This window comes from Cyanistes caeruleus, chromosome 24 (assembly GCF_971803275.1).
Source record: "Cyanistes caeruleus chromosome 24, bCyaCae1.hap1.1, whole genome shotgun sequence".
Lineage (NCBI taxonomy): Eukaryota > Metazoa > Chordata > Aves > Passeriformes > Paridae > Cyanistes > Cyanistes caeruleus.
Window position 1 is genome coordinate 620,369 of NC_141724.1, and position 20,197 is coordinate 640,565.

At 52.0% G+C, this 20,197-nt stretch overlaps 4 protein-coding genes across 7 annotated transcripts; 2 read left to right on the forward strand and 2 right to left on the reverse strand.

Moving 5' to 3' along the window:
* The first annotated feature begins 2,877 nt into the window (after positions 1-2,877).
* Positions 2,878-6,661, forward strand: ADORA3 (adenosine A3 receptor). Of its 2 annotated transcripts, XM_023942154.2 has the most exons (3): positions 3,344-3,434; positions 4,013-4,615; positions 5,477-6,661. In XM_023942154.2, the coding sequence occupies exons 2-3, from the start codon at positions 4,221-4,223 to the stop codon at positions 6,075-6,077; spliced, it is 996 nt and encodes a 331-aa protein (XP_023797922.2). In that variant the 5' UTR covers positions 3,344-3,434; positions 4,013-4,220; the 3' UTR covers positions 6,078-6,661. The 2 variants fall into 2 exon arrangements, with proteins under 2 accessions (XP_086717645.1, XP_023797922.2); XM_086861519.1 differs by having other exon boundaries at positions 2,878-4,615.
* A 1,280-nt stretch (positions 6,662-7,941) lies between these two features.
* On the reverse strand, positions 7,942-11,642 carry C24H1orf162 (chromosome 24 C1orf162 homolog). Of its 2 annotated transcripts, none has more exons than XM_023941936.2 (6): positions 10,697-11,642; positions 9,932-10,003; positions 9,574-9,685; positions 9,175-9,263; positions 8,727-8,803; positions 7,942-8,289 (listed from the first exon to the last, which is right to left on the reverse strand). In XM_023941936.2, exons 2-6 carry the CDS (start codon positions 9,969-9,971, stop codon positions 8,230-8,232), a joined length of 378 nt encoding a protein of 125 aa, XP_023797704.2. In that variant the 5' UTR covers positions 9,972-10,003; positions 10,697-11,642; the 3' UTR covers positions 7,942-8,229. The 2 variants fall into 2 exon arrangements, with proteins under 2 accessions (XP_023797704.2, XP_023797705.2); XM_023941937.2 differs by having other exon boundaries at positions 11,548-11,615.
* Positions 11,643-11,660: 18 nt separating this feature from the next.
* Positions 11,661-14,482, reverse strand: ATP5PB (ATP synthase peripheral stalk-membrane subunit b). Its single transcript, XM_086861524.1, has 7 exons — positions 14,367-14,482; positions 14,220-14,262; positions 13,631-13,776; positions 12,994-13,157; positions 12,420-12,545; positions 12,121-12,300; positions 11,661-11,806 (listed from the first exon to the last, which is right to left on the reverse strand). Exons 1-7 carry the CDS (start codon positions 14,392-14,394, stop codon positions 11,735-11,737), a joined length of 759 nt encoding a protein of 252 aa, XP_086717650.1. The 5' UTR covers positions 14,395-14,482; the 3' UTR covers positions 11,661-11,734.
* A 90-nt stretch (positions 14,483-14,572) lies between these two features.
* WDR77 (WD repeat domain 77) lies at positions 14,573-19,301 on the forward strand. 2 transcript variants are annotated; one of them, XM_086861522.1, is made up of 10 exons: positions 14,573-14,793; positions 14,892-15,077; positions 15,172-15,313; positions 15,385-15,434; positions 15,727-15,797; positions 16,133-16,187; positions 16,434-16,505; positions 16,596-16,704; positions 17,155-17,223; positions 17,549-19,301. In XM_086861522.1, exons 1-10 carry the CDS (start codon positions 14,601-14,603, stop codon positions 17,706-17,708), a joined length of 1,107 nt encoding a protein of 368 aa, XP_086717648.1. In that variant the 5' UTR covers positions 14,573-14,600; the 3' UTR covers positions 17,709-19,301. The 2 variants fall into 2 exon arrangements, with proteins under 2 accessions (XP_086717648.1, XP_086717649.1); XM_086861523.1 differs by lacking the exon at positions 16,133-16,187 and having other exon boundaries at positions 14,576-14,793.
* Positions 19,302-20,197: the final 896 nt, after the last annotated feature.

Here is a 20,197-nt window from a genome sequence, read left to right on the forward strand (position 1 = left end):
GCGCTATAAATAAGATCTTGGTTTGATTAGGGAAATAAAGGCAGGAAAAAAGCACTTAAAAGATATCCAGAGGAAATATAAGCTCCCCCCCAGTCATGCTGACAATGATGAATTAGTCCACGATGCCAGTCAGAGAGTGAGTCACGATTCATAAATAAATTACAGCAAGATATTCATGGAATCATAGACTGCCCTGAGCTGGGAGAGACACACAAGATCATCAATCCAGCTCCTGGCTCTGCACAGGATAACCCGAAACCTTAGGAATCTTAGGAAATACCTTGGTAATATTAATTTAATCTGGGACATTTGAGGCCGAGATGCCACTAAATGCTCAAAATTCAGAGTAATTCAGTATCAATCAGATATATTTATTGTAGTTGATAGGGCCACACATTTCTGGCAGTGTCCACTCAACCTTTATTGGAGACAAACTGATTTGGAGAAGCTGCTAAATGGGTTTTACACCCGTGTTCTCCAGCCCTGGGGACAGGCAGGGCAGTGGCAGCAGGTGACTCCTGAGGATGCTCATCAGTGAGCTAATGGCACTTTCCTCCCTTTCTCTTCAGGGAGATGCAGCTTTTGCAGTGCTCTGCAGTTAAATCATTTGCTGGTGCTCAAAAACAGGACCTGGGAAGGGAGCTCAGGGCCTTGGCTTTGTTGTTTCTCCCTGTCCTGCCTCCCCCAGCCTTGCTGTACTGAGATGCAAAATTATCAGTGGAAGAGTTTATAAAATGTCAAAACAGTTTCTCTCCTGTCAGCCAGACAATTTGTGTAAATAGAGCCTCTCTAAAGAACCTCCTGCCAGCTCAAACCTCCCTTTCATCTCCCCAGGATTTATTGTATGCCATTTCCATGGAATTTTAAAGGAGTCTCTGATGAGGATGGGAAGTTCTGTGCTGCTCAGAGGAGCCTGCAGCGGGATCCTGGATGTGCTGTCACCTCCCAGGGCTGGCAGAGCTGGCCAGGGAGGCTGGGAGACACAAAGAGAGGTGATTTCCCCTCCTCACACACCAGAGGTGGCTCTCCAGGCTGCTGGGAGATGTCTGCAGCAAGCTGGGAGAGCAGCTCTGGGATGAAATATTCCAAAAAAGCTGCATTTCCCCAGCCAGCCGAGCACAGCCAGCATCCATCCCCGCCCCGGGGATGCAGGAGCAGTGAGGGGCAGGAAGAACTGGATAACCCGGGAATGGCTGTTCCCTGTGGCAGGGAGGGTTCCTGTGTGTGTGAGTGGAGCTGGCATCAAACGGGGCCCAGTGCCAGCGGCTGTGCCCCTGCTCAGCTGCTCCCAGACACGCCCAGACACAACTGGAAAAAGCTGCAGCTGTAACGCAGTTCATTTTGAAACCACACCAAATAATCATTTGTCCCCGTGCTCCTGCCCTGTTTGTACCGGGCTCCAGGGCTGGCTCTGGCTGCTGCATCCCCCCAGTCTGCCCAGCAAAGCCCCTGGGCCATGCTGGTCTGGCAGCCCCAGCTCCCCCCTGCCGGGCCCTGCAGTGCCCGAGCAGCTCAGCAAACACAGCTCTGAACCCAAAGCCACGGGAGAATCCCAGCCCCAGCACGGTTCAGGCTCAGGGAAGGGAAGAGGAGCTTTCCAGATCTGATTTTCCTCTGACAATTTGCTCTTGACAGCGGCTGAAGTCATCCTTGGAACCAGCCCTGCATTCTAAGGATGGTGAACTTTGCCTCTCAGCACAGCTGTGTGTGCCACAGGAGGGGTTTCTGCAGGTTTCTGCATCTGTGAGAAATACCAGCAGTGCTTTTCCAACATCCCAGTGCCCCCACTGCAGGGGAAGGAGAAAAAATCCCAAATGAGGAGTTCCAGAGGGAAACCAAAAGGGTCCTGCTCCTGTCCAGCCCTTCCCAGCTCTGTGCAGACCAGATCAGCCCTTCTTTTACCATGGCTGGGGAAACTGAGGCAGTGAGAGACACTGTCCCCACGCTGGGGAAACTGAGGCAGTCAGAGGCACTGTCCCCACGCTGGGGAAACTGAGGCAGTCAGAGGCACTGTCCCCACGCTGGGGAAACTGAGGCAGTCAGAGACACTGTCCCCACGCTGGGGAAACTGAGGCAGTGAGAGGCACTGTCCCCACTCCAGGGGAAACTGAGGCAGTGAGAGACACTGTCCCCACACTGGGGAAACTGAGGCAGTGAGAGACACTGTCCCCACTCCAGGGGAAACTGAGGCAGTCAGAGACACTGTCCCCACGCTGGGGAAACTGAGGCAGTGAGAGGCACTGTCCCCACTCCAGCCTCTCTGGCTCCCTGCTCAGCAGCCCACGATGGCTGTGTCACACCCGCTGTGTCACTGCTCCCGTCACATCCCCTCTGTGCCTCTCGCTTCCTCCCCAGGCAGGGAAGAGCCAGGACAGAGCTCGCCCCCGCTCGCTTTTGGAGTTGTTTGGGGTTTTTTCCTGTAAACACCAAATTCTGAAATCCAGGGAAGAGAAGCCGCCGGTGTCGCTGTGTGAGGAGCAGGGGTGGAAGGAAAGGGGGGACGCTGCTGTGGCTGGGACAGCCTGGCACTGTGAGAGCCCAGCCCTGGGGACAGCTCCCGGGGCTGTCCTTGGAGGAGCTGCTCTGTGTCCCGGGAGGGGATTTACAGCCCCGCCAGGACAAAGGCAGACCTGGCTGTGCTCGACTCACCCCATAAGATCATTGTTGTGCGAGATTTCTTTTTTTTTTCTGTGTGTCACTTAGAAATAATCTTTTTCTAGCAAATTTGTTCTCCTCCCCTCCGCCCCTGGAGAGGGAATCTGTGCTGGAAGCTGAGATTGCAGAGACCTTCCCTTCCTGATGCTTATCTCAGCAGGATGTAGGAGGATCCCTCGGGAAGCGCTGGAAGCTTTTCTCCGGAGCCATCCAAGGAACAGCGAGCCGAGAGCGGCCTTTAAATGGCAAAACCATCAATGCTGGGGATGGAAAGCCTTTAACCCCATCCCACCGGCACGGCCCGGCTCCGGGAGCCCAAAGCCCAAGCACAGCCCGGGTTCCCGGTGTCCGGAGCCCCCCGAGCCCCTTCTGCTCTGCTCGGAGCCTTTCACGGCTTGGGCAGCCCTGGGAGCCTCCGGGGCCGCGTCTGCCCTGCCCGGGGGCGGCTGCGGAGGGACGGAGTGTCCCGGGAGGGGAGGAGGGAGGAGGGGAGGAGGGGATGGGGGGGATCAGGGGATGAGGGATGAGGGGATGAGGGATGAGGGGATCAGGGGATCAGGGGATCAGGGGATCGAGGGATGAGGGGATGAGGGATCAGGGGATCAGGAGATGTGGGGATGTGGGGATCAGGGGATCAAGGGATGAGGGGCCGGGGAAGGGATGCCCAGGGCTGGGGACAGCAGAAGGGCTCGTCCTCCCCCGGTGACAGCCACAGCAGCCCGGCCCTGTCGCGGTTAGGACAGGAAACAGATGCTGCCTGCTGAGGAAGCACCTGAAGGGTATGGGAGCACCTTTTGTGCCTGTCCCGGCAGGATCCCGCTGGGAACGGGGGGTACCGGGCGGAACCTCCCCGGGTCTGGCCCCAGCTCCGAGTCAGAACGGAAAGCACCTGCCTTTGGGGCACAGGGAGAGATGCAGGGCTGGCAACTCCCAGTGCTGCTGCCATCGGCCCTTGCACGGGGCTGCTCCATCCCCAGCCCCAGCTGCCTCACAAGCTGCAGCCTCTGCCCCAGCACCTCTGCATTTACAGCTCTGTTTGCGTTCTCCTGCTCTGATTTGGTTGGGAATTACATTTCCCTGAGCCAAGCCTGGTTTCCCCATGCTGGTAGCGGCAGAGTGACCTCTCCCTGTCCTTATCTTCACCCGGGAACCTTTCGATTTTAGTGCAGCTCCCCCCACCCCCTGAGCTGCCTGGGTTGTGACAGTGACTGCAGAGATGAAGTGATAAGGAGCAGCTCTGCAGCCTGCTGACATTTCTGCACTCGTAAAACGGCTTGAAAGAGGAACCTGGAAAACTATTTCATTGTAAGCTGCTGGTAAGAAGGACTGTGGAAGCTTTCCCACATTTTCATTCCAGAACAGCTTCCCAAGGCTGAGCCGGGGCTGCTGAAGGGATGCAGTGAGCTTCAGGAGGGGTCTGCAGGGAGGGGAGCTGGATGCTGAGGTGTCTGCGGGTGATTTGCTGCCCGAGTGCTGAGGACATGAAGTAGCAGCGAGGTTTGGATGTTGGAGAAGCCCTGGGAGAGGCGAGCAGCAGCCGCTGGAGATCCCACAGGTGGCCGTCGATGCGAGATGCGAGGCGCTTCATGGCAGAGCTGCAGCAGCCCACCATGCCAAACAGCAGCCTGGCCCTGGGCAGCCTGGATGGGATTTACATCGGCACCGAGTGCCTGGTGGCTTTGTTTGCCACGCTGGGCAATGTCCTGGTGATGTGGGCGGTGAGGCTGAAGGCGGCGTTCCAGAACACCACGCTCTATTTCATCGCGTCCCTGGCGCTGGCCGACACGGCCGTGGGGCTCCTGGTGATGCCCCTGGCCATCGTGGTGAGCCTGGGCATCAGCGTGCCCTCCTCCAGCTGCCTGTTCATGTGCTGCCTGATGGTGGTGTTCAGCAATGCCTCCATCCTGTCCCTGCTGGCCATCGCCATCGACAGGTACCTGCGAGTCAAGCTCCCCACCAGGTGAGGCTGCCCCAGCCCGGGGCTCTGCCCAGCCCCTGCCCCACCTCCTCTGTCCTTCCTAACCTTTGACTGCTTGAAGTGGGTGCTTGTGCCCCAAAGCCCAGCTGAGATGAGCTCCCCAAAAACCCGGGGGTGCTCGTGATCAGCTCGGTGTTCTCTGGGGTTAGCACTGATCAGAACTGGTCACAGGATGTATCTGTGGGCAGACTGTTGAGTTTTCAGCATGTTGGTTAATTGCACAGGATGCTGAGTGTGTTACAGGGCTTTTTTTAGGTTTCTGAGGCTTGTCTTTTAAATAAAATTCCTTTCAGTATTTGCTGAAAATACAAAAGTATTAACAAACTTATTAACAGTTAACTGAAATCACTCACTCGTTACATTTAGATGATAAGTACACAAGCTAGAAAAGCAAAGCCTAACCTCAAGCATCCAAGAAATCGTATTTTATAATGGGAAAGGATGAATGAAGCTAAAGAATGAATTTTAGCCCCACAAATGGCATAAACCAAATAAAAAGAGGAAGGTACACCCAAGGAAGCCAAGAAATAAGAGAGGATTTCCAACAGCAGCAAAGCAATATCCTGACAAGAGGAGAACTAAGATCATAATGAAACAAGAAATAAAATAGATCAAATACCCAATTTTAAACAAGGGAACTTAAGCCCAGTTCTTACTGATGCTGCAAAGCAACTGTTACAAATGAAGAGCTGGGGTTTGGGGCAAGATAAAATTTGTTTTTAAAAAAAAAAGTTAATGCTTCACTTTGTAACAATGATCCTGCAGTACCTGAACAGGTGAGTTCATCCTTGACTACTTTAAAGCACTTCTCTTTAACACAACCTGGGATTTCTTCCCTTGCAGATACAAAAGAATCATTACAGAGAGGAGAGTTTGGTGGGCCCTGGGGCTGTGCTGGTTCCTGTCCCTGCTGGGAGGGCTCATCCCCATGTTTGGCTGGAGCAAGGCAGGTGCCAGGAGCTCCAGCTCCTCCAGGTGCCAGTTCATCTCCGTGATGAGGATGGATTACATGGTGTATTTCTGCTTCTTCACCTGGACCCTGGTGCCCCTGCTCATCATGTGTGCTCTGTACGCCGAGATCTTCTACATCATCCGCACGAAGCTCAGCCAAGGGAGCGGTGGGAGAGGGGCTGGGGCTTTCTATGGCCAGGAGTTAAAGGCAGCCAAGTCTCTTGCACTTGTTCTCTTCCTGTTTGCAATCTGCTGGCTGCCTCTGTGCATTATAAACTGCATTTACTATTTTCACCCCGAGTCTCACATCCCCCCGTATTTGGTGTACTTGGCAATCCTCTTATCCCATGCCAATTCTGCCATGAACCCCATTGTCTATGCCTACAAGATAAAGAAGTTCAAAACCACCTACCTTTTCATTTTAAGGACCTATATCCTGTGCAGAAAACCAGACCCAGCTCTTACAGAGCAAACAACAGACCCACAGTCATAAATAAAGGCTGAACCTGCCAGTGGCTACCAGACCATGGATAAAGCACCTGGCTTTGCTGAGAAACTCTTGGGAAACTGCAGCAACCTGTGGGTCTGAAGCTGCTCTAAAGCTGCATGTCAATATGTCTTTATGTAATACCATTTCTAAACACAGAAGATGGAAATTTTGTCTAGTTTGGGGTTTTGGGGTTTTTTAACATGAGGATTGGTTGAGTTGATTGAAAACCAGGATGTGTTCTTTGCTGTTCATAATCCAGCAGCTCACTTTGTCTTGTCTGTCCGTCCAAACTAAACTTGTGTCTGGTCAGCTTGTGCTTCAGCCAGTGCTGTCACATTTTCATGAGTAATAATAATAATAAATAGCAGGTGGATTCTACATTAATTTGGCCTGCTGAGTCCTGCCATGACAATCAACAAAACCTGCCCAGTTTCAGTCCTGCCTGGGGTGGCACAGAAGTTGCAGTAATTGTTACACCACAGCTGACACAGCCTGTATTTAGGGAACATGGGTCAAACTGAAAAGAGGTTGTTAAAGGCCAGGCTCTTTTTTCCTCCATCTTTGAATAAAAAAAACTAGAAAAAGCAGCCAAGGGGGTGCATCATTCTGTTCCTTATCTCAGAGAGCGTTGGTGTCTGCTCCTCCAGCTGAGATCAGGCAGCTCATTTCTTATCTGAGGTAACCCTTGTCCCAGGCCATCCCACTGATCCCATCCCACTGATCCCATCCCATGGATCCCATCCCATGGATCCCATCAATCCCATCCCATGGACCCCATCCCATCCCATGGATCCCATCCCATCCTGTCCCATCCCATGGATCCAATCCCATCCCATCAATCCCATCCCATGCATCCTATCAATCTCATCCCATCGATCCCATCGATCCCATCCCATGGATCCCATCCCATCCTGTCCCATCCCATGGATCCCATCCCGTCCCATCCCATGGATCCCATCCCATGGATCCCATCAATCCCATCCCATGGACCCCATCCCATCCCATGGATCCCATCCCATGGATCCCATCAATCCCATCCCATGGACCCCATCCCATCCCATGGATCCCATCCCATGGATCCCATCCCATCCCATCAATCCCATCCCATCCTGTCCCATCCCATGGATCCCATCCTATGGATCCCATCAATCCCATCCCATCCCATCGATCCCACGGATCCCGTCCCATCCCCGGCTCGGTGCTGCCCTCAGCTGGCTCCTCCAGCCCCGCTCCTCCCCTGCTCCTCCAGCCCCGCTCCTCCCCTGCTCCTCCAGCCCCGCTCCTCTCCTGCTCCTCCAGCCCCGCTCCTCCAGCCCCGCTCCAGCCCCGCTCCTCCCCTGCTCCTCCAGCCCCGCTCCTCTCCTGCTCCTCCAGCCCCGCTCCTCCAGCCCCGCTCCAGCCCCGCTCCTCCCCTGCTCCTCCAGCCCCGCTCCAGCCCCGCTCCAGCCCCGCTCCTCCCCTGCTCCTCCAGCCCCGCTCCTCCCCTGCTCCTCCAGCCCCGCTCCAGCCCCGCTCCAGCCCCGCTCCTCCAGCCCCGCTCCAGCCCCGCTCCTCCCCTGCTCCTCCAGCCCCGCTCCCCGTGGGAACCTCCCGCAGCCGCTGGAAAGGGAACGATTCTCACTCTGTACTCAGAGCACTGCGGGAAATGACACGTGAATGAACATTTCCAGGGATTTCGGCTGTCACACTGTGACTGTGCGTTTCTTTCATGGGACCCAACCGGGAAGCAGAGATTTGCATCCAAACATTTCATTATCATCACTTCAATAACAGAAAATAGCTCAGCAGAGCACTTGGCAATCAAAAACAATACGGGAAATGTTAGAGTTGGTGACAGAAAAGGGAAACACGAGAGCACACATGTGGATAGATGCAGAGAAACATTTTTATTTCTCAGTTCTCTCCGGTAGGTCTCACAAACGGAAACTTGACAAGGGCAGGGAGATTTCTACAGATGAGGAAATCCTGTATAGAATCTCTCCCTCTGCAGCCGTTGGCAGCCAGTTTGGAACAGGAGACAATTTCCCGTCATTACTGCAGAAAGAGCTGTGTTACAGAGGGCATGAGGGCATTCCCAGGGCAGGCCTGGCTCTAAAATCCTCGTAGCTTGTGATGCCCAGAGAGTGGGAACATTTTTATTTCATTTGGAATTTCTTCACACAGGCAGTGGTGTCCGGCCCTGCTGGAAGACCAGAGTGCTGTAGGTGACTTCATTCTGGGGATGTGAGAGAAACCACAGACATTAGAGAGGGCACAAGCACCGCAGCTCAGCAGGAATTTCCCACTTCTGACTTGTCCTCAACACCCTACACCACAAGCAGCCAGTGGGGGAAATTGGTAAAGGCTGGTTCATCCCACAGCTCAGAGCTCAGGGTTCTGGGTCAAGTCTCCTTTAGGGGCTTCCAAAGAATTAATATCACAGAGGAAAACTGCAGAAATGCTTTCCCTTTAAAAAGATTTCTCCTAACCTGCCTCCTCAGTGGTTTAGTTAAGCCCCAGAAACCCTGGAGTTCCTTGACAAAAGAACTGCTGAGTAACAGTTGAGTCTCAAAGGTGACTTTTCTCCCTCCCACCCCAAATTAATATTTACCACACTGTCAAGAACGTGAAATATCTTCATAAGGCATTAGAAACGACAGCTGTGACACTTACCTGGCACCTAAGAGATTCCTCAGCTGCCATCTGGGAGAAAGATTCCTCTTGTAAATTTTGGTGGGACCTTTTATAATCTAGGAAGGAAAGGGGTCCCAGTCTGAGGTGTTTGCACGGTGTTTGGGGACAGCAGTGCAAGGGAGGCTGGGCAGGGGTGGCAGCTGAGTGTGACCTCTGGCACAGACCTGCACAGCAAAGGGGCAGCTTGGGCTGCCCAGGCCCTGCACACCTGCTGGAACAGGATCAAAGGCACTGAGGAGTTCAGCCTGGCCAGGATTGGGATGAGAAAGGCCCACAACCAACAAAACCCCCCACAACTCATCGGTGGCAAAGTTAACTCTTTCCTGAAAGCACTGCTGGGATGTTTGATGAGGAGTTACTGCCAGGGATGAGCTGTTCAAGGCAGACGTTGTTTCACACACTTTATGCCCTCGAGTGTGTCACTCACTTTTCCTGAAGAGAGTGATGATTGCAAAAATCAGGACAGTCAGGAGGATGCCAGAGATGAAGGCCAGTGACATGAACAGTATTTCATGGCTGTTGATACACAGAAAATCCTGTCAGAATCCCCAGTTTCAACAGCAGGATTGAAGCACCAATAGTGCTCAAATTCACCAAACTTTATGGAGTGTGATATTTATCCCCAGCCCCAGGAGATTAAAATGTGTGTATTTGCATTGAGCATCTCTAGGAATCACCCATCCAGTGCACACACTAGGAAATTCTAACCAAGTTTTAACCCCCCAAGATGTTAAATATGTGATATATAACCCTTCCCTTGCAGAAGGAGGCTGCAGTCTCAGGGAACTGTGGGTGTGAAGTCAGGAAATAAAGGTGCAGCATTTACTTATTGATCCAGCATCTCATTTCTGCATCTTTGAAATCAACTGCAGGGGTGTGCACAGTGGCAGGGACAGTGCTGGGGACAGTGGTAGTAGTGGAAACGGGTCCTGGTGTAACTGCAATGGAAAAAAAAAATAATCACAAGCTTGTTTTAAAAGGTGCAAATTTCTGCAGTAGTACTGGAACCACATGGGGGGCTGTGTCTGTACAGTCTGTCTGAAAGTGGAACCAGCAGACAGGAAAATTCTGCTGCTCAGATGATGACTGTGGCTGGCAGCCTCTGGCAGCCATGCAGTTCTTCCCCAAAGCCCACACATCACCTTAGCACTGCAGCTAAGGAAATCCCTTCAAAAATAAAATACCTTCCTCTTGAGGATCTGCTCTTGAGGAAGAGCTTCCCATTCTCTCAGAGCATTAACTGACAGGAAGAGAAGCTGAAAGGGAAAAGAGTTAGATTTATATACATATACACATAAGCAGAACAAACCTGTTGTCCTAACTCAAAAGACTTGATTTAGCTTTTATTAATTTCTTGGAAATCTTATAAAAGTGGCACAAAGCCACCCGAAGCTGGCAGCTCCTCAGCATCAACCCCTTCCCAGCGTCCTGTTCCTGAACACGAGTTCACTGCTCCTGAGGGGCACGGTGCCTTCTCCACCCAGAAAATGGAGGATATTTAATAACCAAAAAGCACCTACAGGATTAATTTTGCAGTAGCTAAAACCCTGTGAACATTTTCATAATCTGAAGCAGCTTTGAAAAGTTCCTCCCTTGATGTTTAAGAGACTTCTCCCACCAAAACAGGAACAGTGACCTTTTTCTCAATTTTTTTTTACTCTAGGGCAGTGTGGAATCTTTAGAGATAGGGATTCTTAAAGATATTCTACTACAAAACCCTGGCATTTCTCACCACATGATTTGCAAACTGCGGATTGTGAATAATATAAAAATACTACAAGATGAAAATAAACAGCCTGTTCTCTGCTGCTGCCACTTTTCCTACTGCACCCCACTGTCACCACGTTCCAGGGGAGTCAAACCATGAAAGCTCCCAGTTTCCCACACCAAACCTCACAGCCTGCTGGGTTTGCAGAAATAAAAGAAGAAATGATCCAGCTCCATCTTACCTCCCACCATGGAAACGCTGCTGGAAAACTCCCCAAGTGTCAGCACGCCAGTTTAACCACTTGCTTTGTGAGGAGAATCTGTCACACCAGTTTAAGGCTCAAATGTCAATCAGATGTGGGTTTTCACAATTGTGGAAGTTGAGCAACTTCACTTTTTTATTTAAATTGACAGAAAACAGGAAACCATGAGAGACACCTGCATTCCTTGGAACCGTTTATCTAAAAAAGTAAGGCAGTTTCAGCTCAGGTTGGCTTGAAGGAAGGTTCTTGGCTCTAAAGGAACCATTTTGGTGAAGTGTCAGAAAACCCTGTTTCTTGGTCCCTGAGGAATGGGACTTCGGGGACATCAATCACGTGTCAGCACACACAGCACGAGTTTATTCATGGCTGTGCTCTGCTGGGACTTTGGAGTTTTAAAATTCCTTCAGGGAAATGCTAACTATGAAAAAATGAAGAGACTTCTGGAAGTCCAGGGAAACTGCTGTGGAATAAACTCACCTGTTTCCCTGCTTTAAACTGAGTATGGACACCATCAGCTGAGGGAGTTTTTCAGAGCTTTTGACACATTTCCTGCCTGATCACGCTCTTCCCAGAACCCCAAACCCTTTCAACACTGCATGAGGCTTTATGGTGAAAGGGGATTTCCAGCTCCTTTAGAGAACCAGAACATTCACCCAGAGCCCGTCCAGCAGGAGGATGGGAGCACAAATCCTGATTTTAGAACATGGGTACAAGGACAGCAGGTTGCTATCACACAGAATTGAAACACAATCAGCACCAGAATTTTTCTCTGTGAAGTTCTGTATCTCTGAAGTGTTTGTGACCAAAGAGGGGACCCAACAGGAACTCACACACTGTGGTTTCAGCTCATCCCCCACCAAAAACCAGCTGCGGTGGTTGGTGTGACCGTCCAGTGACTTCAAACACAAACAGGCAGGGACTGCTGCTAGTGAAAGACAGCAAAGAGGTTTTTTCATTTGTTTAATGATTTTACAGTCACAGAGGAGGTACTGGGACATGTCAGTGGGCTCAGGCTGCTCACACGGCTGCGTGGGCACTCTTGGACAGTGCCTTCAGGTCCAGGATGCACTTGGCAATACTTTCCTTTTGCTGCAAGAGACAGGAAACAGCCCTCAGGAGAAGTTCAACAAGCAAAACAGACATTTAAGTACATTTTAGAGAAACCGTCTCAGACCTGTAAGTTACTTGTTAAGAGGGATGCAATTATGGCTCATGAGGTCAGAAATTCAGATCCAATCAAGCACAGACTGATGGAATCCCAGAAGGTTTGGGTTGGAAGGGACCTCAGAGTTCATCCAGTCCCACCCCTGGCCAAGGTTACCCATCACCTCGTGAGCCAGCATCCCTGAACAGCAAATCTTAGTGCAGGCTAAAATATAAAGCAGGGAAAACCCAGCAAGTACCTGCTGAGGTGTGATGCTCTGAACAACGTTCTTCTCCACCCACTGGATCATGTGGTCCTGCTCCTTCTGCCGCTTCAGGTTCTGCATGGCCACCTGGTAGTCCAGCCTCTTCTTCACCTCGTTGTACACCATCAGCAAGCGCTCCCGGTAGTTGGTTTCCAGCAGCATGGCGATGTTGTTCTGCACGGAGCAGGAGACAAGAGGCTCAGTCTGGCAGCAGAAGATGCTGAGCCAGGAGTGCAGGACCCCAGCAGGGCAGGCTGCCCTGGCCTGAGCAGCAGCAGCGCTGCCCTGCTCACCCGCTTGGCGTCGAACAGGTAACTGCGGCCTTCCACCCGCCACTGCTCCTTCTTCTCCTCCTCGATGGCCGTCTGCAGGGTCTGGATGGCCTCATTCTTCATGGCTAAAGCTGAGGCCACTTTCTCCTGCAAGAAGGAAAGAACTCCACGCTTCAGAGTCAGTGCAAGGAAAACAAGTGATCTGCAATGAATCCTGAAATGTTGCATTAAGCTGAGAGAATGTCTGTGTGAACTGCCCCGTGCCACGGCTGAGGTTACGGCAACAGAGAAGAATGAGGGCTCACAATCAGTCATGGAATCCCAGACGGTTTGGGCTGGAAGGGAACTGAAATCCCATCCAAACCCACCCCCTACCATGGGCAGGGACACCTCCCACTGCCCCAGTCTGCTCCAAGCCCTGTCCAGCCTGGCCTCGGACACTGCCAGGGATCCAGGGCCCCACCATCCCCACAGGGAAGAATTCCTCCCCAATATCCCATCTAACCCTGGCCTCTGGCAGCTCAAAGCCATTTGTACTTTAATAAAACCACTCCTTACTAACAACTGCAAACTCAAATTACAGAGTCCTCGTTACCTCGTTAAGTTTGTCAGCAAAAGCTGCGACATCAGCCCCAAACTTCTTGATGCCATAAATGATGACTGTCAGTATGCAGGCGGCTGCTGCTGTCTCGTGGTTCACAACGTAGATCTCCTTGGAAAGAAGGTAGAGCAGGAGGCCAGTGCCCAACATGTAGGGCCCTACAGGAAAAATAAAGCAGCATTACTTACACAAGGCATAACGAGGCTCAGTAAACCCAAGTACCTAAGAGGGAGTACTTGAAAGGCTCACGAGGTCAGGGAGAAGTGTTCTATTTTACCAGGACAAGAAGAAGAGCCACAATTGCACCTGGGAAAGGTGCCACAAGGAATCTCACTAGGTTCTCACCTGACATGGGACCTGCTGCTTCTGCTCATTCAGAAACATGCAGAATTTCCTGTTTAAATGTTTTAAGGACCAACAGGCAATTAAATCTTTCTATAAAATCAAGCCTGTGGAACTCTGTCAACTATTAGGTGTCTAACTTTAGAGCCAGGAGTCCTGCATTGGATTGTTCTTCACAACCTGCACATGCAGAATACTCATTTTTAGTACTATTTTACCTTTTCAGTAGCCAGAACTGGTGAGCAGAACCATGTAAGTATAGCTAAAAACGGTAAAAGTCTCTATTAACCTGTAACGCCTGTTTTAGGGTAGAGAAACTGGAAAAACTCCTCAGGAATCAAACCATGACGAACTTCTCCTCCCTTCTCAGGCAGAGGTGGCACAGGTGCCAAACTCTGCTGAGTTGTGTGCAGTGGTCTTGTGGTGTGCAACACCCTGTGAACAAGGAGAACATTTCAAGTATAGTTCTTATTTAAAAAATAGACAGAACTAGTCCCCCAAACCACCCTTAAACAAGGCTCAAACACATTTCTAATTAAGTAGGTAACTGGTGTGGCCCGGGCACGGGGTGCCCAGGGAAGTTTGGCTGCCCCATCCATGGCCAGGCTGGACCTGCTCGAGGTGTCCCTGTCCACGGCAGGCTGGATGAGTTTTGAGGTCCTTTCCGACCCAAACTACTCCGTGATTCGAAGGTGGCATTTACAGGACACACCTCCTCCCAGGAAGTGGGTGGGACTAGATAACCTCCAGAAGTTCCTTCCCACGGTCCGTCATTTATACTCCCACAACACGAATGGAGAAAATAAAGAATAACGGCAGAATAACGCGGTTCAAGCACAAATCCCGGCCGGTATCCGAGGGGCTCCCCCGGTACTCACCCCACGGCGACGGGCGGCGGCAGCGCCCTCAGCGCGGCGGGGGCTGAGGGGACAAGAGGGCAGAGAGCGCGTCAGGGCAGAGCTCGGCCGGCACCCCCCGCCCGGCACCCCGCTCCCCCCCGAGCAGCGGCACTCCCCGCGGCTCACCGGCGCGCAGCACGAGGCGGGACAGCATGGCAGGCCGGGGCAAGGCCGGGGCAGGGCCGTGAGGAGCGGCGGCGCGGAGCCCTCGTCCCGCTCGGTGACCGCCGCCGCCGGGCGCTGAGATGGCGGCGCGGCTCTCGCGAGAGCGCGGGGAGGCGGGCGGGGGGCGGGCGCTCTCGCGAGAGGAGGCGGCGGCGGGAGGCACGTGGGGGCGCCGCCGGCCCCGCCGCCGCCGCCATGGAGGAGCCGCTGCCGCCGCCGCCGCCGCTGCTGCCCCAGGCGGCCCCGCCGCCCGCCCCGCCCGACACCGCCGCGCCCGCGGCCTCGGTGGATGGGGAGCCCGCGGCCGATGCCGCCTCCGAGTGGAACATCCCGCCCAACGCGCCCGCCTGCATGGAGCGGCACCTGGAGCGCGCGCACTACCGCGCAGGTAGCGGGGCGGGGGGCGCGGCGGGGCCCGGGAGCCGCGGGCGCTGCCCGGGGGTCCCCGCGCCTCTCCCCGCGCCTCCCCTCGTGTCTCTCCCGCAGACGGGGCCCTGCTGCTGGGCGCCTCCGGGCTGAACGGGCGCTGCTGGAGCGGCTCGCTGTGGGTGTTCGCGGAGCCCCGGCGCGCCCCCAGCGAGGGATTCTGCACCGCCGGCGTGCAGACCGAGGCGGGGGTCGCCGACCTGTGCTGGCTGGCTGACAGGGGCATCCTGGTGGCCTCCGACTCCGGTAAGCGCTGGGGATGCCGGCCCGCCTTGGCTGGGGTGTGTCCGTCCCCTGTGCGGAGCTGGAAGCCCCCGCTCCTCTTCCCCTGCATCCCCAGGGGCGGTGGAGCTGTGGGAGCTGGAGGAGGACGAGAGCCTCATCGTGAACAAGTTCTGTAAATACGAGCACGATGATATCGTGACATCGGTGTCTGTCCTGGCCGGCAGCAGCCAGGCTGTCAGCGGGGGCAGGGATTTCTGGTGAGTGTCCCCAGCCTGGCAGCCGTGTGGCCGGGCTGTGCTGGGCGCTCACTGCTCGCTCTTGTCCCCAGCGTGAAGGTCTGGGACATCCCGGAGCAAATGGTGCTGCACTCCTACAGAGGTGAGTGCCAACCCAGCCTTCTCTGGCCTTTTTTATAAACCCCTTCGCATCCCACTGTGACCCTTTCCCCCTGAGCCCCTGGCTGGCTCCCTCAAGCTCGGGGGTGTCACAAGGACTTGTGGTTGCATTGGGCAGCTCATCATCACTTGGGTAGGAAGCAGTCTGCTGGAGCAGGAGTTATCCCGTGTCTGGGCATGACTGTTAGACTGCTGTGCCTCTGGAGGTCCTTGGGAATACGTGGGAAAGTTGGATACAATCTTTGAGGCTCTTTATCCTTTTGTGCTTTTGGTAGCTCACTCCGATGCAGTGACATGTGTGGCTTCCTGTCCTGGTAAGGACACTGTGTTCCTGTCCTGTGCTGAGGTAAAGCTCTCTCTATTGTCTAAACCTACCCATTAAAATGAGATTTAACTTTAGCTATTTACACTTTAATGCACTTAGAAACCACCTCTTGTGTTACTGCAGTGTTCTAGTCTGATAAATTTATAATCAGTTTACCAAGCTGATTCCTACAGGTTTGTATCAAATCTTGGGAGCTCCTAGTTCTGTCCTGGGGATGACTGAAGGCTGCACTTAATGACAGCATCATTTTAACCCAGAGGAAAAGGCAGGGACATCTTGCCTGTGAGTCAGCAGCGAATCTGAATTTATGCCACAAAGAAATTGTAAAATTCTTCTCGTTCCTTTTGGATTTATAGGACAACAGAATTTTACTCTGGGACACCAGATGCCCCAAACCAGCTACCCGAATTGGTATGTGTCTGTGTGCAGTCACTGCTTCTGCATGAGTTTGTGTCGGAAGAAATAAATTATTTTATGCCTGACTTCTAACTCCAAATCTAGTGATGTGCCTGTTAAAACCTAAGGAGATCTAACACTGTCACAGAAGTACAATAAGCTTAAAACACTTGTCTTGATGCAGGAGCAGTGCTAAATGAGATAGATGAGGAATATCTTTGTGCTGCCTCCTTCCACACTCACCCATTTCTTCCCTCGCAGTTTGCAGTGCCTGTAATTACCTCCCTACCTCAGTCATGTGGCATCCACAGAAAAGTGACATCTTTGTCTTGGGTAAGAACCTGGACTCTCACCAGGAAAATCAAGGTGGGTGTTTTCACAGGACAGTTTCTGCTGGTAACTTCAATCCCCCCTCTCTCCCAGGTGATGAAAGTGGAACAGTTGCACTGGTGGACACAAAGAATCCTGACTCTGCCCTCAGCGCTGCTGTGCACACCCAGGGCATCACAGGCTTTGCTTTCTCTGCACACAGGTACTGAAAGATTCTGGCACAGAACAAGGGACTGCATCCCCTTAAAAGCTTTAGTTACTTTGGAGTGAAACCTATGAGAGTGCCAGGTTTGGCCTTCTTATCAAGGAGGTTGTAGCAGAGAATAGAGTAAAAACCAAGCAGCATCTCACTTGTGACATGTGCTAATGTCCATGACAAGAACTCTGCAGTTCCACAGTTACTGAGCCACACACCGTGGGGATTTTCCTAATTACAGTCACCTGATTAAAGAAGGATCACTGGCTTTCAGACTCTCAGAATATTCCCACTCACTGTACAGGCACCCTGCCAAATGCTGATGGAAACATTTTTGTAAGATTTTTGTGAGTTAATTTGCAGTACCTGGGTCAGGATCACTAAGAACTCTACTGTTCACAGGTTTATCCCTAAAAATTGTATTTGCTTGTTCTAACTCTGCTCTCATCTCTCTAGCTCACCCTTACTGGCTTCCATCAGTGAAGACTGTTCAGTTGCTGTTCTTGACTCAGACCTCTCAGAGGTGTAAGTACAGACAGAACATACTGCTGTTCTCTTCTTGAGTTAATTATTAATACACAGGATGCTTTGGGGTGGAAAGGACCTTAAAGATCATTAATTCCACCCCCTGCCATGGGCAGGACACCTCCCACTGTCCCAGGCTGCTCCAAGCCCTGTCCAACCTGGCCTTGGACACTTCCAGGGCTGGGGCAGCCACAGCTGCTCTGGGCAACCTGGAGGTGGAAATGTTCCTGAATAAAGGAGCATCATTATACCAGTCCAGCAGTTAGGGATTGCCCAGGCCCACATCCTCTCTGATGATGGCTGATGGAGTGTTGGTGTTTTCCAGGTTCAGAAACCGCTCTCATCGAGACTTTGTGAAAGGCTTGTCCTGGTCTCCTTCAGACGATGCCTTGCTCACTACAGTTGGATGGGATCATCAGGTTTTACATCACACTGTTCCCCTCCCAGCTGGTGAAGCTTCTGGAATCAACTGTGTAAAAGAATAGTTTTATAAACTCGTGGTCCAAGTTCCTTGCTGGCATCACTTTGATTCTGCTGAAGTCACAGGTGTGTGAGCTGGAGTGTGGGGTCTGTTGTCTGCCTCAAAGCTTGTGGCTGAGAAGCTTCCTGTAGTAATTTTGAATTAGGCATAAGTTAGTTACAATACAAACTCTCTCCTCAGGAGTAGCTTCTCCTGTAATAAAAGACTTTGGTTTTACTCAGAAAAAAATTGACTTCAGGCACAGAGGAGACTCTGAGAGACAGGGAATTAGGTGTAATGAAAAAAAGAAATAAAGTCAAAAAGACTTGATTCAGTTCTCCAGACTACCCATGGAATTAACAGAAGCTTTTGGGGGAGGTTAGGAACACACCTCTTGTTGGGTAGATGGGAGAGCCTCACCCTTGAGCGAAGTTCTTTGCTCTGTAAATCAGGTGGAATGAAAAGACCTGTTGGGATTCAAGGGCTAGAAGGGTTCCAGTGCCGTCCTTAATGCAGCACGTGGTGGAGAGGATTCAGCCCCAGTGGCAGCCTGGAGCCTCTGGCGAGCAGCACTCGTGCACTGGTGTGAAGGAGCTCCCAGCTGGAGCCCAACACCTTTGGCACGGTGCTGGAATCCTGGGCAGGGAGCAGGGAGCAGGTGCTGTGCTCTGACACCACGGTTCATCTCCTCTGTGCTGAAGGCATCCCTCCAGGATGAGACCTGTGAACAAAAGGTTTCTGTGGGGGAAAAACTGGACTAAGGACTTGAGTTGTCATTTGCTTGCTCCTGTTGCAGACTCTGCTTAGTGATAACCCAGATCCATGCACTTGTGACAAGTGACTTCTTGTGCTGGCACTGAGGGGACAGGACAGTCCCCTACCCCCCAAACCAGACTCCACAGAACCTGTAGAGGTGTTTTTGTCAAATGCCACATGCATTTCTGACTCAGCTGTTTCCCTGGAACGTGTTTACCTGGAGAAGGTTACTGCTCTGCATGCATTGCTGCTGCTCTAGGTATGCCTTGGTCTGGCCTAGTATTTCCTAGACAGAATTAAGCAAGTCCTGACAGATGAAACAAAAATACCGTTGAAATGAATGTTACCCCCAGTTCTTTAGCATGATAGCTAAATGTACTTGAATGTACACTGCTTCCAGTTTTTATCTCTGCATACACATAGGTTTAGTTGTGCAAAGCCCACAATGAATTTTTAGGCAGACTAAGCTTCCCCAGGCTCTGTACTTGTCTCTTTGTAAACCTCACTTGCTGCTTTTTAAATTCCTGTGTCATACAGATGTTCACAGCAACTTCCTGTTCTAGAGCAGTGTATGACAAGAAATTGTAAATGATGATAAAAATAGACATTTCCTCAGAAATATCCCTTGAACCATGGAGTCCCCTGTCAGGGACCTGTGATGCTGTATTGAAACAGGTCTTGTGCTGGTTCTGAAACAGTCGTCTTGGAAGATGGTTTTCATTTGTAACTGGGTTTAAGTTTCACTGGGCCACTTCTGTAGCACTGAAGAGCAAGCTGAGATCATCCACACACTTCAAGTTGTGATTTCAGTCCCTGATATTAAAACTGTTCTTAAATAAATGTTCACCGTATTCCTGTTCAATGCCAGGGTACTACAGTTCTTCAGCACCTGGTGCAAGGCAGGCTCTGGGTCCTGCTGCTTTCCAGGAAGTTTTTCTTTCTAGAAAAAACTTTCTGGGGTTCCATCATGCACAGCTAAAAAGAAAAGTTCAAATATCAGACATTAAACCATATTAGGTTGCTCATATTGCCACACCTGAGCAAAACACAGCAGCCCCTGGTAAAAGACTCCTGGTGGATGGTGAAGCCTGTGGGGAGAGCAGGTGATAAATAAACTTCTTTACAATTAAAGACTGAAGAACTCTCAATGCTTCAGCATCTGGCAGGTGTTTGTGGTGCCACAGGATGGCAGCAGCTGCCCTCGACAAGGGCACGGCAGCACCGCCCAGCTCTGCCTGGAGGAGCATCTGCTTTTGGGGCTTCCTGCACCTGGGGTTTTTCACTCCTACGAGAAGCACAGAAGAGCAGCAGTTCAGGAGTCACTCCTGGGGTGCAGCTTGGACCAGAGGTGTTGTACCAGTGCTGGCAAGGCTGCAGGAAAGTCACAGACACGTGAGCAGCGTAGCAGGAACACCAGCAATCCCACAAAAATCCTTTCTGGCTTTGCAGCTCCCTGCCGGGGAATGCAGGGAACTGTGTGGGGTCTGTGGCTTGCTCGGCTGTCCCTGCACCACACCCCAGTCAGGTTTGGGGACACCTGGGTACATCCACCGTGGCTGCAGTAGGAGCTTCAAGGCACACATGGCACCCTTTCCTCCCTCAGCCTGCTCCTGCAGCCAGAGCTGGATGGAGAGTCAGATCAGTTTAATCAGTTTAATTCTGAGTGGAGAGCAGCAGAGAAACCTTTTGTGTTGCTGCCTGCATTGCTCACTGTGCTTGCAGCTTTGGGCACAGCATTCGAGTTGGGGCTTGTAACAG

Coding starts and splice junctions, on each gene's coding strand:
- ATP5PB (XM_086861524.1), bottom strand. CDS start 14,394: ATGCTGTCCCGCCTCGTGCTGCGCGCCG. Junction 14,263..14,366: donor CCGCCTCGTGCTGCGCGCCG/GTGAGCCGCGGG, acceptor TTGTCCCCTCAG/CCCCCGCCGCGCTGAGGGCG. Junction 12,301..12,419: donor ACCTGTTCGACGCCAAGCGG/GTGAGCAGGGCA, acceptor TGCTCCGTGCAG/AACAACATCGCCATGCTGCT.
- WDR77 (XM_086861522.1), top strand. CDS start 14,601: ATGGAGGAGCCGCTGCCGCCGCCGCCGCCGCTGCTGCCCCAGGCGGCC. Junction 14,794..14,891: donor GCGCGCGCACTACCGCGCAG/GTAGCGGGGCGG, acceptor TCTCTCCCGCAG/ACGGGGCCCTGCTGCTGGGC. Junction 15,314..15,384: donor AGCGGGGGCAGGGATTTCTG/GTGAGTGTCCCC, acceptor TCTTGTCCCCAG/CGTGAAGGTCTGGGACATCC.
- C24H1orf162 (XM_023941936.2), bottom strand. CDS start 9,971: ATGGGAAGCTCTTCCTCAAGAGCAGATCCTCAAGAGGAAG. Junction 8,804..9,174: donor CATCACTCTCTTCAGGAAAA/GTGAGTGACACA, acceptor TTTCCTTCCTAG/ATTATAAAAGGTCCCACCAA. Junction 8,290..8,726: donor AGGAATCTCTTAGGTGCCAG/GTAAGTGTCACA, acceptor TCACATCCCCAG/AATGAAGTCACCTACAGCAC.
- ADORA3 (XM_086861519.1), top strand. CDS start 4,221: ATGCGAGATGCGAGGCGCTTCATGGCAGAGCTGCAGCAGCCCACCATG. Junction 4,616..5,476: donor CGAGTCAAGCTCCCCACCAG/GTGAGGCTGCCC, acceptor CTTCCCTTGCAG/ATACAAAAGAATCATTACAG.